Below are 21,694 nucleotides of genomic sequence, written 5' to 3'. Positions count from 1 at the left end.
AGCCAATGGAGAGATGGGGGAGGGATTTTGCAGCCGGGATCAGGAATAAAGGATTATGTTCTTGCTCCTGAAAACAATGTGAGCTCATTTTGAGTTTTCACACCAGTGTCTGCAAAAACATAATAAAAATTTAAACTGTTCACTCATCCTGAGGTTGTTTACTATGCCCTTAATTGGGATCTCCCAAAATACTGAGATTTTGTTTGCAACAAGGGTTGACCAGAAACTACCCACCAGTGCAGATGTTAATTCCCTTGCCATAACCACAGTGAGTTTCATCTGTGGAGCACTTCAGGATCTTTGGAGCAATGTATCCTGGAGTGCCACACAATTTTCAGAGTTTCTCATCAGGAAAAACAAGGCAGAAAGTCAAATTTACAAATTATCATCTAGGAGAATAGGTCATGGTGCATGAAATTTGTTGTTGTGAAAATAATTCAGTTTACTACATAATAGCCATGGCCCTCCTCTAAGGGCAGTCTTCTTTGTAAGGTAGTCAAACAACTCTCCCACATCAAACACCAGAATCATACAACTAGAAGATATGTAGGAATAAATAATAGAGGTGATGGAAGGGATGATCAGGAGTAGGATGTGAGGCTCTGGAAGGTGCTTCCATACCTCTCTTCTCAGCTTCTTAAGGCTCTGTGTTTTCAGCTACAATCTGCATAGCATCTGACCATGGAACTTATGCTCTTGCCACCTTATGGTGGTAGTTTTAGTAGAATTCTTTGGTTGTGACCTAGTTAAGTACTTCATGTTCCATCTCTATAGCAAATAGTATCTTCAAAGACTGGTTGGTGTTCTAAGTTGCTGGGCATGCTGCTCTGTGTCAGTCTGCAACAGTTTATGGACCGTAGGCCCAACTTTTTAATCAGAAGTATGTTGTGTCCCCAACACACATCCTAATGTTTCTTTAGCTAGTCTATACTTAATCTTTGGGAAGAACATCATTTTACACACACACACACACACACACACACACACAAGTCTTCTTTTGTATCATTTATTTGCCACCCTCATTTAAGTGCTTTTGATTCTCCTCTGTGCCATTCTTTTTCTCCTTGCATGGTTTTCTGGCTTTTTTGTAAAAATTAAATTCCTATTTTGTGTAAAGCATTGTATTATGTACTTAGTTTCTAAGAATATTGCATCTCAGCCAGAAATGAAAACAGAGAATCCCTCCTGAAAGAGATTGAATTCATTAGATTTTTTTTTATTATTAAGTATCTGAAATGTATTAGGCACTGTTTTAGGCACAAAGAAATTATATATGTGAAAAGAAATTATATGATCCCTGCTGTCAAGAATACATACTGGAATTTCTTATATATGTAATCTTCAGGTTTTTAAACTGAATCAGTCTGTTAAAATTTTCCACTAAGAGACTGCCTGACCTTATGCCCTGTCAAACCTAATCCTTTTTTTTTTTTTTTTTTAAATTAAAGCTTTTTGTTTACAAAGCATATGCATGGTGCCAACATTGACCCTTGTATAACTTTTTGTTCCAAATTTTCCCTTCCTTCCTCCCACTCCCTCCCCTAGCTGGCAGGTAGTCCAAACGCATGTTAAATATGTTGAAATACATGTTAGATCCCATCTTCTTTTTCTAGTAACTAGGTTACTAGTTATTTTTGCAAAAGGTCATGAAATTAAGTTGATGAAATTGTGTTACAAAACAGATGTCACATGGTGTTATAATGTTTTTTCATTGTAAAAGGTGTCATTTTCCTATGAAAATGTTTAAATACTGATTGAGGATTTGGCAGTAAGTAAATCACAGTTGAAGATTTGTTTTATTGTTTTTGCTGAGGCATTTGGGGTTAAGTTACTTGCCCAGGGTCACACAGCTAGGAAGTGTTAAGTGTCTGAGGACAAATTTGGACTCAGGTTCTCCTGACTTCAGGGCTGGTGCTCTATCCACTGCTCTACCTAGTTGCCCCCTGACTTTTAGATTTAAAAAAAAAAATAATCAAATTACTAATTTCCATTAATAAATGATTCATAGGGAAAGGCAGTGTAGTAGAAACTATGTTGAATTTGGAAATCAGGATCTGGGACCAGATACAAGTTCTTGCCTGTGTCACTTGTATGAATTTATCTAGTTCTTCCAGTGTGAGTTTGTCTTCACATTTTGTCCATTGCAAGGTTTATTTTTTTTCTCCTTTAAAAAACATTTTCAGTTTAACTCTTTTTTGTCTTTTCCAAATTTCTTTCTTCTACCTCTTCCCCACCTATTGAGAAGACAAACTTGTCACTTAGGCAGATATGTTCTCATTTGATATATTTGTTTAAAAGGCAGTAAATAAATTGAGAGAATTATATTTCGATTTATACTCAGTGTTCATCAGTTCTTTCTGGACTTGATTGCATTTTTTTCCCCTCCTTGGTCCTTTGAAATTGTGTTGCATCATTGTATTGATCACAATAGACAAGTCTCATAATTAATCGTTATTTTACATTTTTGTTACTATATGCAATGATCTGGTGGTTCTCACTTAACTTTGCATGAGTTCATATAGTTCTTGCTATTTTTTTTTTCTGAGCCTACCTCACCCCTCTGCATCTTCCCACAGTACAGTAGTTAGTACTCCATCAAAATCACATGCCACAGCTTGTTGAGCTATTTCCCAATTGAGGAGCATTCCTTTGATTTCCAGTTCCTTGCATACATATTTTTGTATCTATAGATCCTTTTTTCCTTGATCTCTTTGGAGTATAGATTTAGTAGTGATATTCTTGGATCAAAAGATATCCACAGTTTGATAGCCCTTTGTGTGTAGTTTAAAATTATTCTCTAGAATAGTTGGACCAATTTATTATTCTACCAACAGTCTCATTTCCCCCCAGCATTGTGTGTGATGTGGTGGGAGATGGTACCTTATTTAATTGGCTTTCTCTAATCAATAGTGATTTTAGAGCATTTTCCCAAATGATTGTAGATAACTTTAATTTTTTCTGAAAACTGTTCATCTCTTTTGACTTTTAATTAGGGAATGACTCTTGTTTTTTATAAATTTGACTTAGTTCCATACACTATTTGAGAAATGAGAGTCTTATCAGGGAAATTTGCTGTGAATTTTTGATATTCATCGTCTTTGATTCCTTTTAGTGAAATGTAGTTTTCTTAAAGCTCATTCTTTTTAATTCTTTTTTTTTTTTATCTGAGATTATGGTTGCTACTGTTTATTTTTTATTTATTTATTTTTTTTAATTTGGCTGAAGCAAATTTGATTCTGCTTTGGCCTTTTATTTCAATTCTGTGTGTTTTCCTATTTCATATGTCTTTTGTAAACATAATTTTGTTAATGGTTTCTAATCCATTTTGTTGTCTACTTTCATTTTGTGAGCATTCCAGTTAAATAATAAACTTGATTTTCATCCAGACAAGCAATTTATTCCTTGTTTTTATTCATTTATTTATTTTACAGTAGTATTTATTTTTCCAAGTGTATGAAAAGATAGTTTTCAGCATTCATCTTTGTAAAACCCTTTTTTTCCAAAATGTTTCTTCCTCCCTCCTTCCTTCCCTTCTATCCCCAAGACAGTAAGCAATCCCAATATAAGTTAAACATATGTAATTCTCCTAAATACATTTCCATATTTTTCATGCTGCAAGCAAAATCAAATCAAAAAGAAAAAAAAAAAACCACGAGAAAGGGGGGAAAAAAGCAAACCACAAAAAGTGAAAATAATATGCTTTAATCCACATTTAGTCCCCATAGTTCTCTCTTTAACTGCTGGTGGCACTTTCCATTCCAAGTCTGATGGAATTGCCTTGAATCACCTACCTCATTATTCAAAAGAGCCAAGTCTATCACATTTGATCATTACATAATCTTGTTTCTATGTTCAATGAGCTCTTGGTTCTGCTCACTTCACTTAGCATCAATTCATGTGCATGTTTCCAGGCTTTTCTGAAATCGGCCTCAGACAAGCAATTTATGCTGCTGTGCATGCACTTAGAAAGTAGACTGGTTTCTTTTGGTAGCCAAGCACCCAGAACTTTGATTTTTACCTAGCTAATACACATTTTGGAAGGCATGAAACACAGGATGTTAAGCCACCTGGCTTCCTACAGGAGGACAAGATCTGGAGACAAAAGGTGAAGGTTGTATGGAGAGTATTAGGAAGATAGGAGACGCTGAAGAGAGAATCAAAAGTGTTATTTTGTGACCTTCTTAAATTGGGTGACTATAGGAGTGGGGGAATGAGTAATCTTGTAACTTTTTCAAAACTCGGATAATTTTGGGACTTCATAAAATGGTGGACTGCAATATGTACTCAATAATGGTATTTCAATATTATAGTGGATGAACTCATCCTTTTCACATTCACAGTTGTGTGATTACTGTATGTTCTTCATCTTACTTTTAGTTCTTTTTTCTATTTTTTTTATTCTCTTTTTTTTCTATTTATTCTGTTGCTCCTGAGAGAGAGGAGAGAGAGTGTCTGCTTTCTTCTCCCAGTGCATTCTTCTTTCTCGCCCTTCATTTTTTTGGGGGAGATCATATATTTGATTCACATCTATGACATCAAATCTTTGCAAACTCCTTTTAAGTGCCCTACTACTGATAAGGTTCTTAGAAGTTACATGTGTCATTTTTCCATATAGAAAGATAAACAGTTTTATTGAGATCCTTACAATTATACTTTCAGGTTTATTTTTTTGTGCTTTTTTGAGTCTTGTGTTTCAATGTCAGATTTTTCATTCAGCTTTGGTCTTTTCATCAGGGATGCTTGCAAGTCCTCTATTTCATTATTAAATGGCCCTCCTTTGTACCAGAGAAATCCGAATTTTTTCCTTTTTCTTTCTTGAAGTGTATACCTTATTGTAAAATATAGGTTGATATTATAATATCAATATATCAATATAGCACATTTTTTATGCATATCTGAATTTCTAAACTTTTTCTGTGTTTGCTGGTTTTAGCTGTAACTTCTGCAAAACTTCCCCCAAATTCCTATTTGATTTCTTAAGCTGATCTGTGACATTGAAACAGTGATAAAGTCATGATGTGAAAGGGGTAATTGTGGTCAACTTTGTTGGGTAGTTGATTCTGAACAATTTTTACTACATAATAAATTCTTCTCTAGATTTGTCTTTACACTTATGAAACACTGGAAAATTATTTTTGTCTGCTGCTGTAGATTGTATATCTATTCTCTTCTGCCTTTCTGTTTCTTAGCCAGTATCAGATAGTTCTGATCAAAAGATCTGATACTGCTAAATCTTCTTTCTTTACCTTTTATTCCTTAGTTCCTTTGATATTCTTGACCTTTTGTTCTTTCAAATGAATTTGTAAAATTTAAGATAACTTTGAATATGTAGGTTAATTTTGGTAATCAGTTATGTTAATAGTTTTCAGTATATTAAACCTTTCTTGTCTTCCTGATATGAATCCCACTTGGCTATAATATATTTCTAATATATTGCTGTAATCTTTTAGGTAGTTTTTTTATTTGTTTTTGAATCCTTATTGTCATACTTGTTCCTAAAAGGAGTTTGTAGGATTTTTCTTTGCTTATTATTCCATTATTTAATATTGGAATTAATTGGTATCTAAGTATTTGATAACTCATTTGCAAATCTGTCTGGTCCTGGTAATTTTTTTTTTTTTTTTTTTTTTTTTTTTTTTTTTGAGAAACTCATTTATGGCTTTTTCAATTTCTTTTTCTAAACTAAACCTATTTATTTCTCTTCAGCTGACCTGGGTACTTTGTATTTTTGTAAGCATTCTTTAATTTCACTTGTTAAATTTATTGGCATAATTGGGCATAATTCCTTATAATTGCATCTTTTTCATTTTTGATACTAGTAATTTTGTTTTCTCTTTTTAAAAACCATACTAACCAATGGTTTATTTTATTTTTGCATAATAATACCAACTCCTAGTTTAATTAGTTTAATGGCAGGGGTTTTACCCTGTTTTATTTTCATCTTTAATTTTTAGAATTTATAATTTAGTATTTAATTGGGGATTTACTAAAAAGGGATGATATACCTTTTTCCTACACAGTTTTGCTTTTTTAGCATCACTACATCATTCTCGGTTCTTCCCCAGTATTCCTTTTGAACTATCCAATTATTAATGCGAATCTTAAGCATATGGTTTGTGTTATATATATATATATATATATATATATATATATATAGTGAATGGATGCCCATCAGTTGGGAAGTGACTGAATAAATTATGATATATTGTATTTTTTCCCTCATTGTGATCTGATTTTTCTTGTGCAGCTTCATAAATGTGGAAATATGTTTAGAAGAATTGCACATTTGGCCTATTTTGTATTGCTTGCTGTCTGGGCGAAATGGGAGGTGTTAAGGGAGGGAGGAAAATTTGTTCTTATTGCATCTCTTGTAATTGATCTTTGAGGTTTATCTTACATTTCTCTTGCATCTTCTTTGTCAGATTTTCTATTAAGTTATGGCCTTTTTGTGACAAAATCCAGAAAATCTGTCAACTCATTGAATATTCTTTGTTTTGTTTTGTTTTGGTTTTTGGTTTATTCACAATTATATTTAATTTTGCTGGTTAAGTTATTTTTGGCCATACCCCAGTTCTTTTGCTCTTCTATAGTGTTTTAAGATCTTTTAGTCTTTTAGCATTGTTTTAATGTAGCAGGTGCTAATTCTGATTGTAGCTCTGCAGTACTTGTTTTTTTCTTGTTGTTTTGTAATATTTTACCCTTAACTTGGGGGTTTGGGAATTTGGCTATTATATTCCTGGAATCTCTTTCAGGTGGTAATCACTGGATTTTTTTCTCTACTTTTCTCTTCTAAAATTATAGGGCAATATTCTTTAATTATTTCTTGTATTATTACATCAAGATTCTTTTTGTTTTTTAACTTGTAGTTTTTAAGTAGTCCATTTATTCTCATGTTTTCTCTTTTTGATTGTTTTTAAATCAGTAGTTTTTCTTACATTTCTCATTCTCTTTTTTGTCATTCTTTTTTATTTTGTTTTATTATTTCTTAATCTCTCTCTTTTTTAATTATAGCTTTTTATTTACAAGATATATACATGGGTAATTTTTCAGCACTGACCCTTGCAAAACCCTTTTTTCCAACTTTTCCCCTCCTCCCTATCCCCTCCCCTAGATGGCAGGTTGGCTAATACATGTTAAATATGTTAAAATATGTTAAATACAATATATATGTATCATATCCATACAGTTATTTTGCTGCACAAGAAAAATCGGACTTAAACATAAGGTAAAAATAACCTGAGAAGGAAATCACAAATGCAAGTAGACAAAAACGGAGAGAGTAGAAATGCTGTTGTGGTTCACATTCATCTCCCAGAGTTCGCTTGCTGGGTGTAGTTGGTTCTCTTCATTATTGAACAAATGGAACTGATTGGTTCATCTCATTGTTGAAGAGAGCCACGTCCATCAGAATTGATCATGATATAGTATTGTTGTTGAGGTATATATTGGTCCTGCTCATTTCACTCAGCATCGTTCATATAAGTCTCTCCAGCTTTCTGAAATCATCCTGCTGGTCATTTCTTACAGAACAATAATATTCCATAACTTATTCAGCCATTCTCCAATTGATGGGCATCCAGAATAGTTGAATTCATTCACAATTCCACCAATAATGCATCAGTGTCGCAGTTTTCCCACATCCCCTCCAACATTCAGCATTATATTTCTTTTTTTTTTTTTTTTAATTTAATAGCCTTTAATTTACAGGATATATACATGGGTAACTTTACAGCATTAACAATTGCCAAACCTCTTGTTCCAATTTTTCACCTCTTACCCCCCCCACCCCCTCCCCTAAATGGCAGGATGACCAGTAGATGTTAAATATATTAAAATATAACTTAGATACACAATAAGTATACATGACCAAAACATTATTTTGCTGTACAAAAAGAATCAGACTCTGAATTATTGTACAATTAGCTTGTGAAGGAAATCAAAAATGCAGGTGTGCATAAATATAGGGATTGGGAATTCAATGTAATGGTTTTTAGTCATCTCCCAGAGTTCTTTTTCTGGGTATAGCTAGTTCAGTTCATTACTGCTCCATTAGAAATGATTTGGTTGATCTCGTTGCTGAGGATGGCCTGATCCATCAGGACTGGTCATCATCTAGTATTGTTGTTGAAGTATATAATGATCTCCTGGTCCTGCTCATTTCACTCCGCATCAGTTCGTGTAAGTCTCTCCAGGCCTTTCTGAAATCATCCTGTTGGTCATTTCTTACAGAACAGTAATATTCCATAATTTTCATATACCACAATTTATTCAGCCATTCTCCAACTGATGGACATCCATTCAGTTTCCAGTTTCTAGCCACTACAAAAAGGGCTGCCACAAACATTCGTGCACATACAGGTCCCTTTCCCTTCTTTATAATCTCTTTGGGATATAATCCCAGTAGTAACACTGCTGGATCAAAGGGTACAGCATTATCTTTCTTAATCTCTTATTATGTCATTCTCTTCCTGTTGCCCAATTCTAGTTTTAAAGTTGTTTCTTTCCTCCCTGACAACAATACTACCTAAATTAGTCTACTTGTTCAGTGCCATATTGATCAAACTGCCAAAAAATTATTTTGTAAGTTGAAAAAATAACAAATTCATCTGGAAAAAGAAAAGGTCAAGAATATCAAAGGAATTAATGGGAAATAAAATAGAAAGAATGATGGCCTAGAAGTTAGCAGGCCTAAAAGTACTGTAAAGGAGCAGTCATCAAAACCATCTGGTACTGGTTATGAAATAGAGTGTAGATCTAACTCAGTTTCAATTAATCAAGGATGGACAGAAGCAGCTACACCCAAAGAAAGAACACTGGGAAATGAATGTAAACTGCTTGCATTTTTGTTTTTCTTCCCGGGTTATTTATACCTTCTGAATCCAATTCTCCCTGTGCAACAAGAGAACTGTTTGGTTCTGCACACATATATTGTATCTAGAATATACTGTAACCTATTTAACATGTATAAGACTGCTTGCCATCTGAAGGAGGGGGGTGTAGGGAGAGAGGGGAAACATCGGAACAGAAGTGAGTGCAAGGGATAATGTTGTAAAAAATTACCCTGGCATGGGTTCTGTCAGTAAAAAGTTATTTAAAAAAAAAAAAAGATTCTAATAAATAATTCTACTTTCTATGGGGAAAAAAAAAAGAAATAGAGCATAGAGTAGTGAATTAGTGAATAAGTAGGTACACATGACACAATTATCAACGACTATTGTAACCTACTGTTTGATAAACCCAAAGATTCCAGCTTTTGGGATAAAAATTCATTGTTTGAAAATTCCTGGGAAAGACTGGGAAAATATGTGAGAAACTTAGCATAGATCCACATCTAACGTCTCATACCAAAATAAGGTCAAAATGGGCACATGATTTAGGTATAAAAGGTGATACTATAAACAAATTAGGTGAGAGAGTTTACCTATTAGATCTTTGGAGAAGAGAGGAATTTATGGCCAAAGAAATAGGGAATGTTAGGTTAGGAAATGCAAAATGGATAACTTTGAATTATATTAAATTTAAAAGTTTCTGTACAGCCAAAACCAATGTAGCCAAGATTAGAAGGGAAGCAGAAAACTGGGGAAAATTTTTGTAGCACCTCATTTCTAAAACATATAAATAATTGTGTCAAATTTATAAAAACACAAGTCATTAAAAACCATTACATTGAATTCCCAATCCCTATATCTATGCCCACCTGCATTTTTGATTTCCTTCACAAGCTAATTGTACAATAATTCAGAGTCTGATTCTTTTTGTACAGCAAAATAATGTTTTGGTCATGTATACTTATTGTGTATCTAAGTTATATTTTAATATATTTAACATCTACTGGTCATCCTGCCATCTAGGGGAGGGGGGGGGGGGGGTAAGAGGTGAAAAATTGGAACAACAGGTTTGGCAATTGTTAATGCTGTAAAGTTACCCATGCATATAACCTGTAAATAAAAGGCTATTAAATTAAAAAAAAAAAAAAAAAAACCCAAGTCATTTCCCAATTGATAAATGATCAAAAGATACAAATGGACAATCTTCAGATGAAGAAATTAATCGATAGCCATATGAAAAAATGCTCCAAAAATTATTAAAATATAAATTAAAAAATTTTTGAGGTACCAACTCATACCTATCAGGTTAGCTAAGATGACAGGAAAAGATAATGATAAATCTTAAAGGAGAAGTGGGGAAAATAAGATACTAATACATTGTTGGTGGAGTTGTGAATTGATCCAATCATTCTGGAGAGCAAAGAAACTGCATACCTTTGATTCAGCAGCAGTGTCTCTACTAGATCTGTATGCCAAAGAGATCATAAAAGAGGGAAAAGGACTCACATGTGTAAAAATGAATGTAGCAGCTTTTTTTGTTGTGGCAAAGAATTGGAAAATGTGCAGATGCCCGTCAATTAGGAAGTGGCTAAATAAATTATTGTATAAGAAAGTAAGAGAATATTATTTTTCTTTTTCTTTTTTTTTTTTTTTTTAAATTTAATAGCCTTTTATTTACAGGATATATGCATGGGTAACTTTACAGCATTAACAATTGCCAAATCTCTTGTTCCAATTTTTCACCTCTTACCCCCCCACCCCCTCCCCTAGATGGCAGGATGACCAGTAGATGTTAAATATATTAAAATATAAATTAGATACACAATAAGTATACATGACCAAAATGTTATTTTGCTGTACAAAAAGGAATATTTTTTTTCTATAAGAAACAAATAGGCTGATTTTAGAAAGACTTGGAAAGATTTACGCTAATTGATACTGAGTGAAATAACAGAATCAGGAAAACATCTTACACAGAAATAGTAAGATTCTATGTTGAGAACTCTTGAGTTCAAATAGTTATCATCCCAACCTGAACTTGTATTTTTAGGTGCTTTCAGAAAAACTGACTTCACATGAATGGGTATAAAGTGAAGTGAGCAGAGCCATGATATTAATGCTGTGTACAGCAATAACAATATTGTTTGATGATCAGCTGTGAATGACTTAGCTATTCTCAGCAATGCAATGATTTAAGATAATTTTGAAGGACTTAAGATGAAAAATACTATCCATCTCTAGAGAAATAACTGGTAGAGTTTGAATTATTTATTTTTTTAAATTTAATACTTTTAATTTTTTTTTTTTTTTGGTCTATGTTAATACGGCTATAGCTAGTATAGAAGTATGTTTTGCCTGACTACACATGTATAACTTATCAGTTGCTTGTCTTCTCTGTAAAAAGGGAGTGGAAAGAATTTCGAACTGAAAAAGATTTTTAAATGAATGTTAAAAATGGTTTAATTGGAGGAATAAAATATTAAATTTGAAAGTTGCAAAAAAAAAAATAAATTGAGACATGGCAAAGTACCCTGTTGGGGTTAAAATGGTCTTCTAGTTTTAGATCTGCCCTTACCATATCAAGGACTCATCACATTTTCTGTGTGCTAAGAAAAATGGAGGCAGAAAGCATGATAGAGCAGCACATCTGTTTTGGGGTACAACTAAACCCCCCATACAGTATATCATTTCCCTTAATAATAGTAATATTGTGTTTTGGGGAGTAGTCCCTGAATGTATCACTTTGAATATGACTGATTTTTAAAAATCTTGTATTGCACTACATGAAATTTGTCATGAACTTTCATAGCTGGTAGGTTTAAAAATAATGTACATTTTGTGGAAGTAAAGAATATTGTAAAGGGTACAGGTACTTCTTATTAATAAGAACATTATGGTGAAAAAAGTAGCATCATTTTGTTTACTACAGAATTTAATCCCAGTACCTATAGAACATTATTAATATTAGTATTTATGCTATGACCTGTTGGAATACACAGGAGCCACCTGACACTGGCTGCTGGAGATCCAATCCAAAATGGATCTCCTCTTGTGAGTGGATGATAAAAAGAGACTGAGAGGCAGTTGCTGTTCTCTGACCTCTCTGATTGAGAAGCCATTGCGTGTTGTCTGACCTCTCTCCTCTTCCCTCTCCCTCCAGTTTATCTGGGAATGAGATAATTCCCAGTCTGCAATATCTGTGTCAGCTAAGGCTACCTTACAACTCCTTCAGATGTTATGATCCACAGCTGTGGAGGCTCTCGGAGAATTGACCTATATTGTTATTTTTGGAAAACATTTTATTTTGTTAAATATTACTCAATTACACTTTATTTTAAACATTCATATATATTTTTAAAAATTTGGGTTTCATACTTTCTTTTTTATTCTTTCCCTTGCCTCCCTTACTCCTTGGGAAGAATAATATCAGAATAATTTGCTATATAAAATTTTCTCCCAGTTCTTGCTTTCCTTCTAATTTTGGCTGCATTATTTTTGTTTGTGAGACCTATTTTTAATTTCATGTTTTCAAGATTATCTTTTATATCTCATGATCCCCTCTGTCATGGTTGGTCAGAAAATCTCCCGTTATCCATAGATGTTACTCATAAATTTTTTCATGCTTCCCTGATTTATTTAAGATAGCATCTTTGTCTAAATCATATACCCATTTTGACTTTATCTTGGTATATGGTTTCAGATAATTGGTCTATGTTTAGTTTCTGCCAAACTGCTTTCTGGTTTTACCAGCTGTTTTTATCATATGATAGTTCTTGCTCTAAAGGCTTGGATCAGTACACTAAGTTCTGGGCCTATTTTTTACAAAAGATGGTTAATCTAAAGGTGGATAACCTTGAATGCCTTGAATCTGCCATTTGCGTATATATTGGAGGAGGAATTGAAGATGTTCAGCTTAAAAAAAAAGTCTGAAAGGGGATCAGATTTTTCTGTTCCTTGGTGGGAGTGGGAAGACAGTGAGAGAGGTGCCAGGAACAGTGGGTGAGTTTGAGACAAATCACCCTCATTTCAGGAAGAACTTTGCTGTAATTCAGTAGCCAAGAGTAGAATCAGTTGTGATGAGAAAGTCATGATTTTTCTTGGTTTGTCTTTATGTGGAGTCTGGATGACCAATTTGTATGTTTTAGTGGATGGATTCCTTTGTGTTTGGGTTTGACTAGATGGCCCTAGAACTCTCTTATTCTAAAAATCTCTAATTATGTGACTTTACCTGGAGGATACACTGATATACCAAAAAACCTTTGGCCTGTCTCTTGTAGCTAAGAGGAGATACAGCAGGATTCATAGGAAAATAGGGAAGTAGAAACACTATGGCCAAGTGTTGGGGATGTCTTTATATTCTTCTTACTTATACTTGATCACTTAACAAGTTGATTTTTGGTTATGATAAGAGCTGGCAATATATGTGCCCATCTAGGATATCACCAAATAAATATGTTGCTTTTTCCCTTTTCCTTCTACATTAGAAGTTCTTAACCTTTTTAAGGGAATTAATAATGTTTAAATATATTAAAACAAAGGTATCAAAACAGATATATCAAACAAAAGATCATGGAACCCCAGTAAGAACTTCTGTCCTATGTAGTTTGTCATGCCAGGAAAAAAGGAATCCCTGTTGTCTGTGTCTATTTTTTCAATCCAATTATTAGGTTAGAAAAACTTATCATTTGCCTTGCATAAAAGTTTAAGTTGAATAGCTAAATCTCTTTTTTTTTCTACCCAATACTGTTTTTCATAAAGATGTGTTTCCTACTTTGTAAAAAATCAGTACAGTCAAGTAGCTGGAATTTTGACTTGAAAACTGTTGTATGTGATTCATGTTCTGTAATATCTGCAAGTATGTGCTATTACAAAATGGCATAATCATATAGATTATCATATGAAGTAAAATTATTTTACTAAAATTTTCTGGGGAAGATAGCCCTTTTTTGAGAGAGAAAGTAAAAAGATTACAATATGCAGACAGTAATGCTTTAAATTTTTTTTTTCCTTTTTAGAAGTCAATGAAAGGATTCCTTTTTGCTAAGTTATACTATGAAGCTAAAGAATATGATCTTGCTAAAAGGTAAAGTAATATTTTTATAAGATATAACATTTTAAGTTTTTAGAAAAAAGATAACCTAATATTTTAATTGCTTTACTATATCTGCTACATTAAAGTATAACTAATATGGGTTGGCCACATCACAATTTTTGAATACCAAATGTACACTTGCCAAAAAGATGGTTTATGAAGAATTCACACAAGACAAGCACTCACTTGGTTATCAGAAAAATTGTTACAAAGATATTCTCAAGGTCTCTCTTAAGAACTGTTTGCATGACATCTTATAGGCTTACCCAGCACAGTGAGCCTTTATCAGAGAAAGTGTTGTGATTTACGAGCAAAGCAAAATTGAATTAGTTCAGCAGAAAGGCAAAGTTGGAGAATCTACCCCAAATGTTTATAGGGACCATTAGTATCTGAGTTGTGATAGAACATTCTGAGCTTGTATTGGTTTAATCAGTCACAATTGAACACTAACTTGACTCTAACGCAGTAGTGTAACTTTGTCAAATGTTAAAGATTCAGTATGATTTTAACAAAAATCCATCTCCTTTAATTAGGAGGCATTAATGTTCCCCATGAGCTTCCAAATCATTAACAATTATTATAATTGAAAATTGGTATATATGGTAAATTTTTAATCAAAGTTATTAGCTGAAGCATTATTCCTTAACTTTTCTGTGTAGATTGTATTTTATTATTAACTGATTTACTCAAGTGTAATGATTTAAATATTCTGTTGTATCTAAATTTAGTGGATTTATAGTCAGAAACAAGAATTAGTGGTGACATGACTTAAAATTGACCATTGTAACAGCTATTCTGGATAAAAACTATATTTTACATATTTATTATTTAGTTGTAGTCTTCGAAAATTCTTTTCTAGAGGTAATTTCAATTATTTGTGCTGTACTGCAGGTGGAAGTGTAGTTAATAGCAAATAATAGATTACCATAATTGGAATGGACACCTAAATTTAGGAATTTACCTAAAGAAACCTCTTTGTAATTCTTCAGAATTACATCATGTAATTGTCATTATGCTCCTGGTTCACCTTTTTGGTTGTTCCTATTATTATGCTAGTGACTTTGTCACTTCTCATACTGATGTTAAAAGGTCAGATTAAAATAGAGTTACTACTGTTAAGATTTATTGAAGTAGAATTTCTACATACTTCTCTGCATACATACTCTACATACCAGGTTCACATCTGGTCATGGTTTTGGTTTAAATAACTTTCTCTTTCAATTTATTTTGGAGTAGTGTAAAATAAAGTCATATATTTCTTTTCTGTCTTTTTTTTTTTTTTTTTTTTTTGCTGAGGCAGTTGGGGTTAAGTGACTTGCCCAGGGTCACATAGCTAGGAAGTGTTAAGTGTGCGAGACCAGATTTGAACTCAGGTCCTCCTGATGTCAGGGATGGTGTTCTACCAATGAAAATCATGTATTTCAATGTACCAAAGTGCAAATATGCCTCAGTTACAACTTAAATCATCAGAACAATGTTTTTGAACCAGGTGTTCATGGACATGGATGAAGAAGAATCACATTTTCATTTTCAGTAACGTCGGACTGAAATCTAGAGTTTTATTCAGAACAGAATAAGCTACATTATTCTGGGAAGAGATTTATATGATTTAACAGACTCCCAAATGGTTCCATGACCCAAAAGTTTTAGTCTAGAACATTCTAATTCCAAGAATTAAGTGAGAGAAGAGCCTGTGAGTAAGCATATTTAACTGGTAGAGCCTCTGCACTGTAAATGCTATCTCATTAAACATTTCTTTTATAAGTTTTTAAGATATCTCTTTGTGAAACTAGGCTTCCCCCTTTTCTAGTGAACCACTCATAACAATAACAAAGAAGAAAAGAGAAATATTTTCAGCAAAATTAGCCAACTCCTTAAAGGATTCTGACAGCATGTCCATATGTATTAAAATATTAAATCTATTTTCAGTTTAATCTTAAAATATCTCTCCCAGAAAGGAGAGAAGTGCATTTTATGATCTCTATTTGGAGGCTAAATTTGGTCCTTATAATTACACTGCCTCCACCTAAATGTCTTTGTTCTTTCCTTTTACATTTTTATTATATATGTTTTTCCTGATTTCTTCTCTTTGTATTAGATTTATATGAACTTTCTGTGTTTGTCTGAATTCTTCACATTCATAATTTTTTAGCCAGTAGTATTATTCAAGTACAATTATGTACCATTTATATTGTTTAGCAGTTTAATGATGTCTGTTAATTCGGATGTTTGGTTTCTTAGAAGAGGTACAATGGGCAACAAACAATGCATTATGTCACAAAAGACTTGACTTCAAGTTCTGACTTCAGCCTTGGCTGGTTGTATGTCAGTTGTTTCATCTATATAACTGGGATGTTCTCACATTCTCTATTCATTAGTATGAGAGTCTAAACCCTCATAGATCAAAGTGTGAGGTAAAATGGGTAACTATTAGAACTGATTGGACACATATAACCAGTGGGAGGCAAAACGTTTTTATCCTTAGTGGTGGTTTACTTTAACAGAAATGAAGAAATAAGGAAGGAGGAGCTCTTTTTCAGGTGAAGCTGAATTTGGTTTTGTACTTGTTTAATGAGATGCTCCAGTAGGTCAACCAAGTTTTAATGTCTAATAAACATTTGAAATTTCAGCACTGTCATACAGGTTATTTGTCTTTTGTTCTTGAAGAGGATCCTGACATTAAGGAGCTGATGCCATGATTTGTAACTGAATTAGAGTTAAGTGAGAGAGGGCTGTGCAAAGTTACCAGTCTCACTTTTTCCTTTGGAGCCATCTGGATCTTGTGACCAGATATAAATCAGGATGACTAGAGATAGCTCTGAATGTAGTAAGAGATCTTGGCCTTTTTAAGCTAAGGTCTTTAAATAGTTTGGCCCAAACAAAAACTATAAGTTATTTACATTTACTCTGAACCAATTTGGGCCCAAAACTATGACCAAATAGGGTTTGGTTTGGGACCTATTGTATGTCAGTCAATGAGCACCTGAATAATTTGGGTTCAAGACTTCTTTTTTTTTTTTAATTATAGTTTTTTATTTACAAGATATATGCATGGGTAATTTTTCAGCATTGACCCTTGCAAAAAACCTTCTGTTCCAACTTTTCCCCTCCTTCCCCCCATTCCCCCATCTCCTCCCCTAGATGGCAGGTAGACCAATACATGTTAAATATGTTAAAGTATGTTAAATACAATATATATGTATCATATCCATATAGTTATTTTGCTGCACAAGAAAAATCAGACTTAGAAATAAGGTAAAATGAGCCTGAGAAGGAAATCAAAAACGCAAGCAGACAAAAACAGAGGGAGTAGACATGCTATGTTGTGGTTCACACTCATCTCCCAGAGTTCTCTTGCTGGGTGTAGTTGGTTCTCTTCATTATTGAACAAATGGAACTGATTTGGTTCATCTCATTGTTGAAGAGAGCCACATCCATCAGAATTGATCATCATGTAGTATTGTTGTTGAAGTATATAATCTACTGATCCTGCTCATTTCACTCAGCATCAGTTCTTGTAAATCTCTCCAGGCCTTTCTGAAATCATCCTGCTGGTCATTTTTTACAGAACAATAACGTTCCATAACATTCATATACCACAATTTATTCAGCCATTCTCCAATTGATGGGCATCCTTTCAATTTCCAGTTTCTAGCCGCTACAAAAAGGGCTGCCACAAACATTTTTGCACATAGAGGTCACTTTCCCTTCTTTAAGATGTCTTTTGAGATATAAGCCCAGTAGTAACACTGAATAGCTTTTTATTTACAAAACATATGCATGGGTAATTTTTCAACATTGATCCTTGCAAAACCTTCTGTTCCAACTTTTCCCCTCCTTCCGCTCACCCCCTGCCCTAGATGACAGGTAGTCCAATACATGTTAAATATATTAAAGTATATGTTAAATCCAAATATTTATACATATTTATATAGTTATCTTGCTGCACAAGAAAAATTGGATCTAGAAAGAAAAAAACCCGAGAAGGAAAACAAAAATCCAAGCAAACCTTAACAGAAAGAGTGGAAATGCTATGTTGTAGTCCAAAGTTCTCTCTCTGTGGGTATATCTGACTCTCTTCATTATTAAACAATTGGAACTAGTTTGAATAATTTCATTGTTGAAGAGAGCCACATCCATCAGAGTTGATCATTGGATAATTTTGTTGTTGCCCTGTATAATAATCTTCTAGTTCTGCTCATTTTACTTAGCATCAATTCATGTAAGTTAAGACCTATTCCTTAAGAAATCTAGCTTGTAAACTCAAGACAAAAACAGAACTTGGAACAATAGAGATAGGGAATGTTGAGATTGACAAAGGGGGAAGACTGAAAACCTACATTTAAGAGTGGGAAGCAAAAACTAGTGTGGGAGCAAGATAGTTCCAAGATGGAGGAACTGTTGAGTGTTGCCCCTTGTTTTAGAGTTTGTTAAGGGAGGTAAGAAACAGACTTATCACAGATACTGATTTACTCAGAGAGTAATCTATGGAGATTGTATCCTTTTGTCATTGTTGCTTGCCATTTTATTAGCAATAGCACCAGATTAGAAATCAGAGACTTTGTTTCTATAGTACATTCTCTGCAACTAAGTAATTTTTTACCTTGTGGACAAATCATTTAGTGTCTGTGATTGAAATGAATGAGATGGACTTAGATGGTCTCTTAAGATCCCTTCTATCTCTAAGATCTCGTGATTCACGAATTCTTCAAAACTATAAAATTCCTAAGCCTAAAAGAAATTATCTTCAAGGCAGTGCTTGTCATGAAGATATATCCCTCCCATGATTCCCTATATATTTTTTGTAATAAAATATAAAAAAGGAAATTCAGTAACCAACTCATTGACCAAATTTGAAAAATACACAAGGAATAGGGTGGAACTGTTGAGATTTAGGAGAAAAATTAGCATCAAATGACCGGGTTCACAATGACTTTCTTTTTGCTTCTTAAGAGGTTACAGACAAAATGAAGAGTTAAAATAGATATCAGGAGTGGTAAATATCAACTAGGTTTGAGAAAGAGCATGTAGTTAACAAGGAAAGAGATTTTTAGCAATTAAAGTAAAAAAGACAAGTTTTCCAGTGAACTCACAATTAACCAGTATAAAGGGAATATTCCATGAAGTAGAAATATGCACTGATTGATAGGCTAAATTCTAAAAGAGCACCTAAAAGTGTTAGCTATAATGAGAAAGAGACTTTGAGGCATTGAGGAGGGATGAGAATAAAGACACCATGAGGCAGAAAGCCATGGTGGCCTAACTCAAAAGGAATTCAGCATTTATGAGGGGAAAGGCAAGTTAAGATGGGGTTACTCAAAGTCTTCACAGGGCATGGGACTAAAATTGAGCTGATATTCTTCATCAATTCCTTTCCCTGCTTAGCATAGGGAGTAATCTCATCAGTACTTAAGGTTTTTTCTGCCAACCCAACCAGGACCTTATCTCTTCTAGATGATAATCTTACATTTTAATGATGAGAGAATTGAGGCAAGGAAATGTAAAGTGACTTTTCCAAAATTACATTAGCAAAATCAGAAGACTAGCACCCTAGTGTTTTATTTTTCTATCTGTTGCTCTTTTATATGCACTTATATAGGCATAATTACCATATTATGTATGAGCCATAACTTTCAATTAGGTAGAAAATGTCCTTGGTTTCAAACCTCTAATTCTGATCAAAATATTTAAATCTCTTCAGTTTAAACTTAAAATGTATTAAGTTATTTTTACTCATTGAAACTTCTTTCATTTTAATTTGACTTCTCTAGGATCAATCAGAATCTTGGTCTTTGGGTGTAATTGTCTGAAATTACTGAGTCTAAATCTTTTATATGTAAATTTTATGTTTTCATGCAAATTAAGGAATGATGACTTAATACCATGTGATTGAAAGCTTTTTGTATTTATGTACAGTTGCTTTTCTGATTCTGATCAGGTTTTACTACCTAGGTTTTTTTTTCCCCCCAGAGTAATAGAGTGATTATTTTAAGGATTATTGAAAGAGATTATAGCAATATATATTACAGTACTTTATAATTTTTAAAATAATACATAAATTCATGAAAGAAAGTATTTCAAGGATTTTGATTAATTTTAGAATTTAGGCTGGTGAATAGAATGGGGGAAAATGTAAAAAGTTGAATTTTTCTGTTTCTTGTTTTCAGCATCGCCTAAAACATTTGATTAGATGAGTTTGATATTTGTGGGGTTTGATTTTATATCATCCTCATTAGAATTAGAGGTGTCAGTTGCTCTGTTAATCTTGAAATGTATTAGGTTGATAGTAATTTTTTTTTTTGTTCCAAGTTAGAAATTTCTGTCAAGTTGTAGTTTAGAGCTGCATTAAATTTAGATGTTGTAGAAGCCTCTTTAAATTGAACATTTAATTATTTCATAGATATATATCTACTTACCTTAATGTACAAGAGAGGGATCCCAAAGCACACAAGTTCCTGGGTCTTCTCTATGAAGCTGAGGGAAATATTGACAAAGCTGTTGGATGTTACAAGGTAGGTAATGAGTGTGATTAGAATGTGAATTCTTTCATCCTCTGTTGTAGCTGTAGTTATTTGAGGCTTCATGAACCTTGGGAGTCAGGAAGAGCTGTGTTGCAAATCATTTAATCTCTTAATATTCCAGGAAATTCTCTAAAAATGAAAATTTTCCAAATTGTTGAACTTACATGTCTGCAATAAAACCATCCACTTAAAAAAATTTTGATTAAAATTAAAAAAAAATAAAAGATATTTCTAAAAACTTTGAATAAATGAAAATATTTTAAAGTATGTATATGTTATAGTTGATCTGACAGCAAGTTTTTTTAACTACATTCTTTGGTTTTAACTAATTTCTTTGGTGTTTTAGAATCTTCTTAAGATTTCCAGACAGCTCATCTAGACATATTTTTGTGATGTTTATAAATTTCAGTCCTTTTGTGTGAATAAAGATGCTCATTTTAAACATTAAACAAAAGAGCAAAATACTGCTTTTTAAAGGTACTTGTATTATTTGCAATTCAAACTTAACTGATTTCACTAATTTTGAAGTGCCATTTTCCTAGGATTATCAAAATACAGTTATTTATCTATGATTCAACAAATTCATAATTTGTCACCTTATGCATGTATTTTAGCATTATTTACTGGTTAATGTTCCTTTTTTTTTTTCTTTCAAATTGCCAGCGTTCAGTAGAATTAAACCCAACGCAAAAAGATCTTGTGCTCAAGATTGCAGAATTGTTGTGTGAAAATGATGCTTCTGATGGAAGGGCAAAATACTGGGTTGAAAGAGCTTCTAAGCTTTTCCCTGGAAATCCTACCATTTATAGGTTGAAGGTAAAAATCTTGGTTTTCATTAAGTGAAAATTATATAGTTTTTTCCTTCTAAACTTAAATACAAGAAACAAGCTATTTCCACAAATTCTACAAAACAGAAACATTGCATATGAAATCATGAATCTAATTTCATACTGTTTGCTTTTAGAAATATATATATACACACACATATGTATTCATATACATGCCTAAATATACACACATAAATTATAACCTTACACACATACTACTTTCAAAACTATTCTACTTATCTATGCTTTCTTTAGAAGTTGGTTCTGTTCTACTTGTGGCATTTAAAAAAATGTTTCAATGGTCCTCTTTCCTTTTTATGGTGATAGTATTACAGATCTCTCACTTTTAAGAGAGGGGGAAAAAAGAAATCTCTTCCATAAACAAACACTCCAACAAAATGATTCTACATAGTTGCCACATCTAAT

General features: G+C 32.9%; 1 protein-coding gene across 1 annotated transcript in view; it reads left to right on the top strand.

Moving 5' to 3' along the window:
* The window catches only part of LOC100934513 (E3 SUMO-protein ligase RanBP2), a 73,203-nt gene that overhangs the window by 15,366 nt on the left and 36,143 nt on the right, over positions 1-21,694 (top strand). Inside the window, exons 2-4 of the mRNA XM_012546188.3 lie at positions 13,844-13,911; positions 20,321-20,432; positions 21,105-21,257. Of these exons, the coding sequence (XP_012401642.1) occupies positions 13,844-13,911; positions 20,321-20,432; positions 21,105-21,257 (333 nt within the window). The remainder of the gene's footprint in view (positions 1-13,843; positions 13,912-20,320; positions 20,433-21,104; positions 21,258-21,694) is intronic.

Source organism: Sarcophilus harrisii, chromosome 3, assembly GCF_902635505.1.
Source record: "Sarcophilus harrisii chromosome 3, mSarHar1.11, whole genome shotgun sequence".
Lineage (NCBI taxonomy): Eukaryota > Metazoa > Chordata > Mammalia > Dasyuromorphia > Dasyuridae > Sarcophilus > Sarcophilus harrisii.
This window is presented reverse-complemented; position numbering and strand designations above follow the sequence as displayed.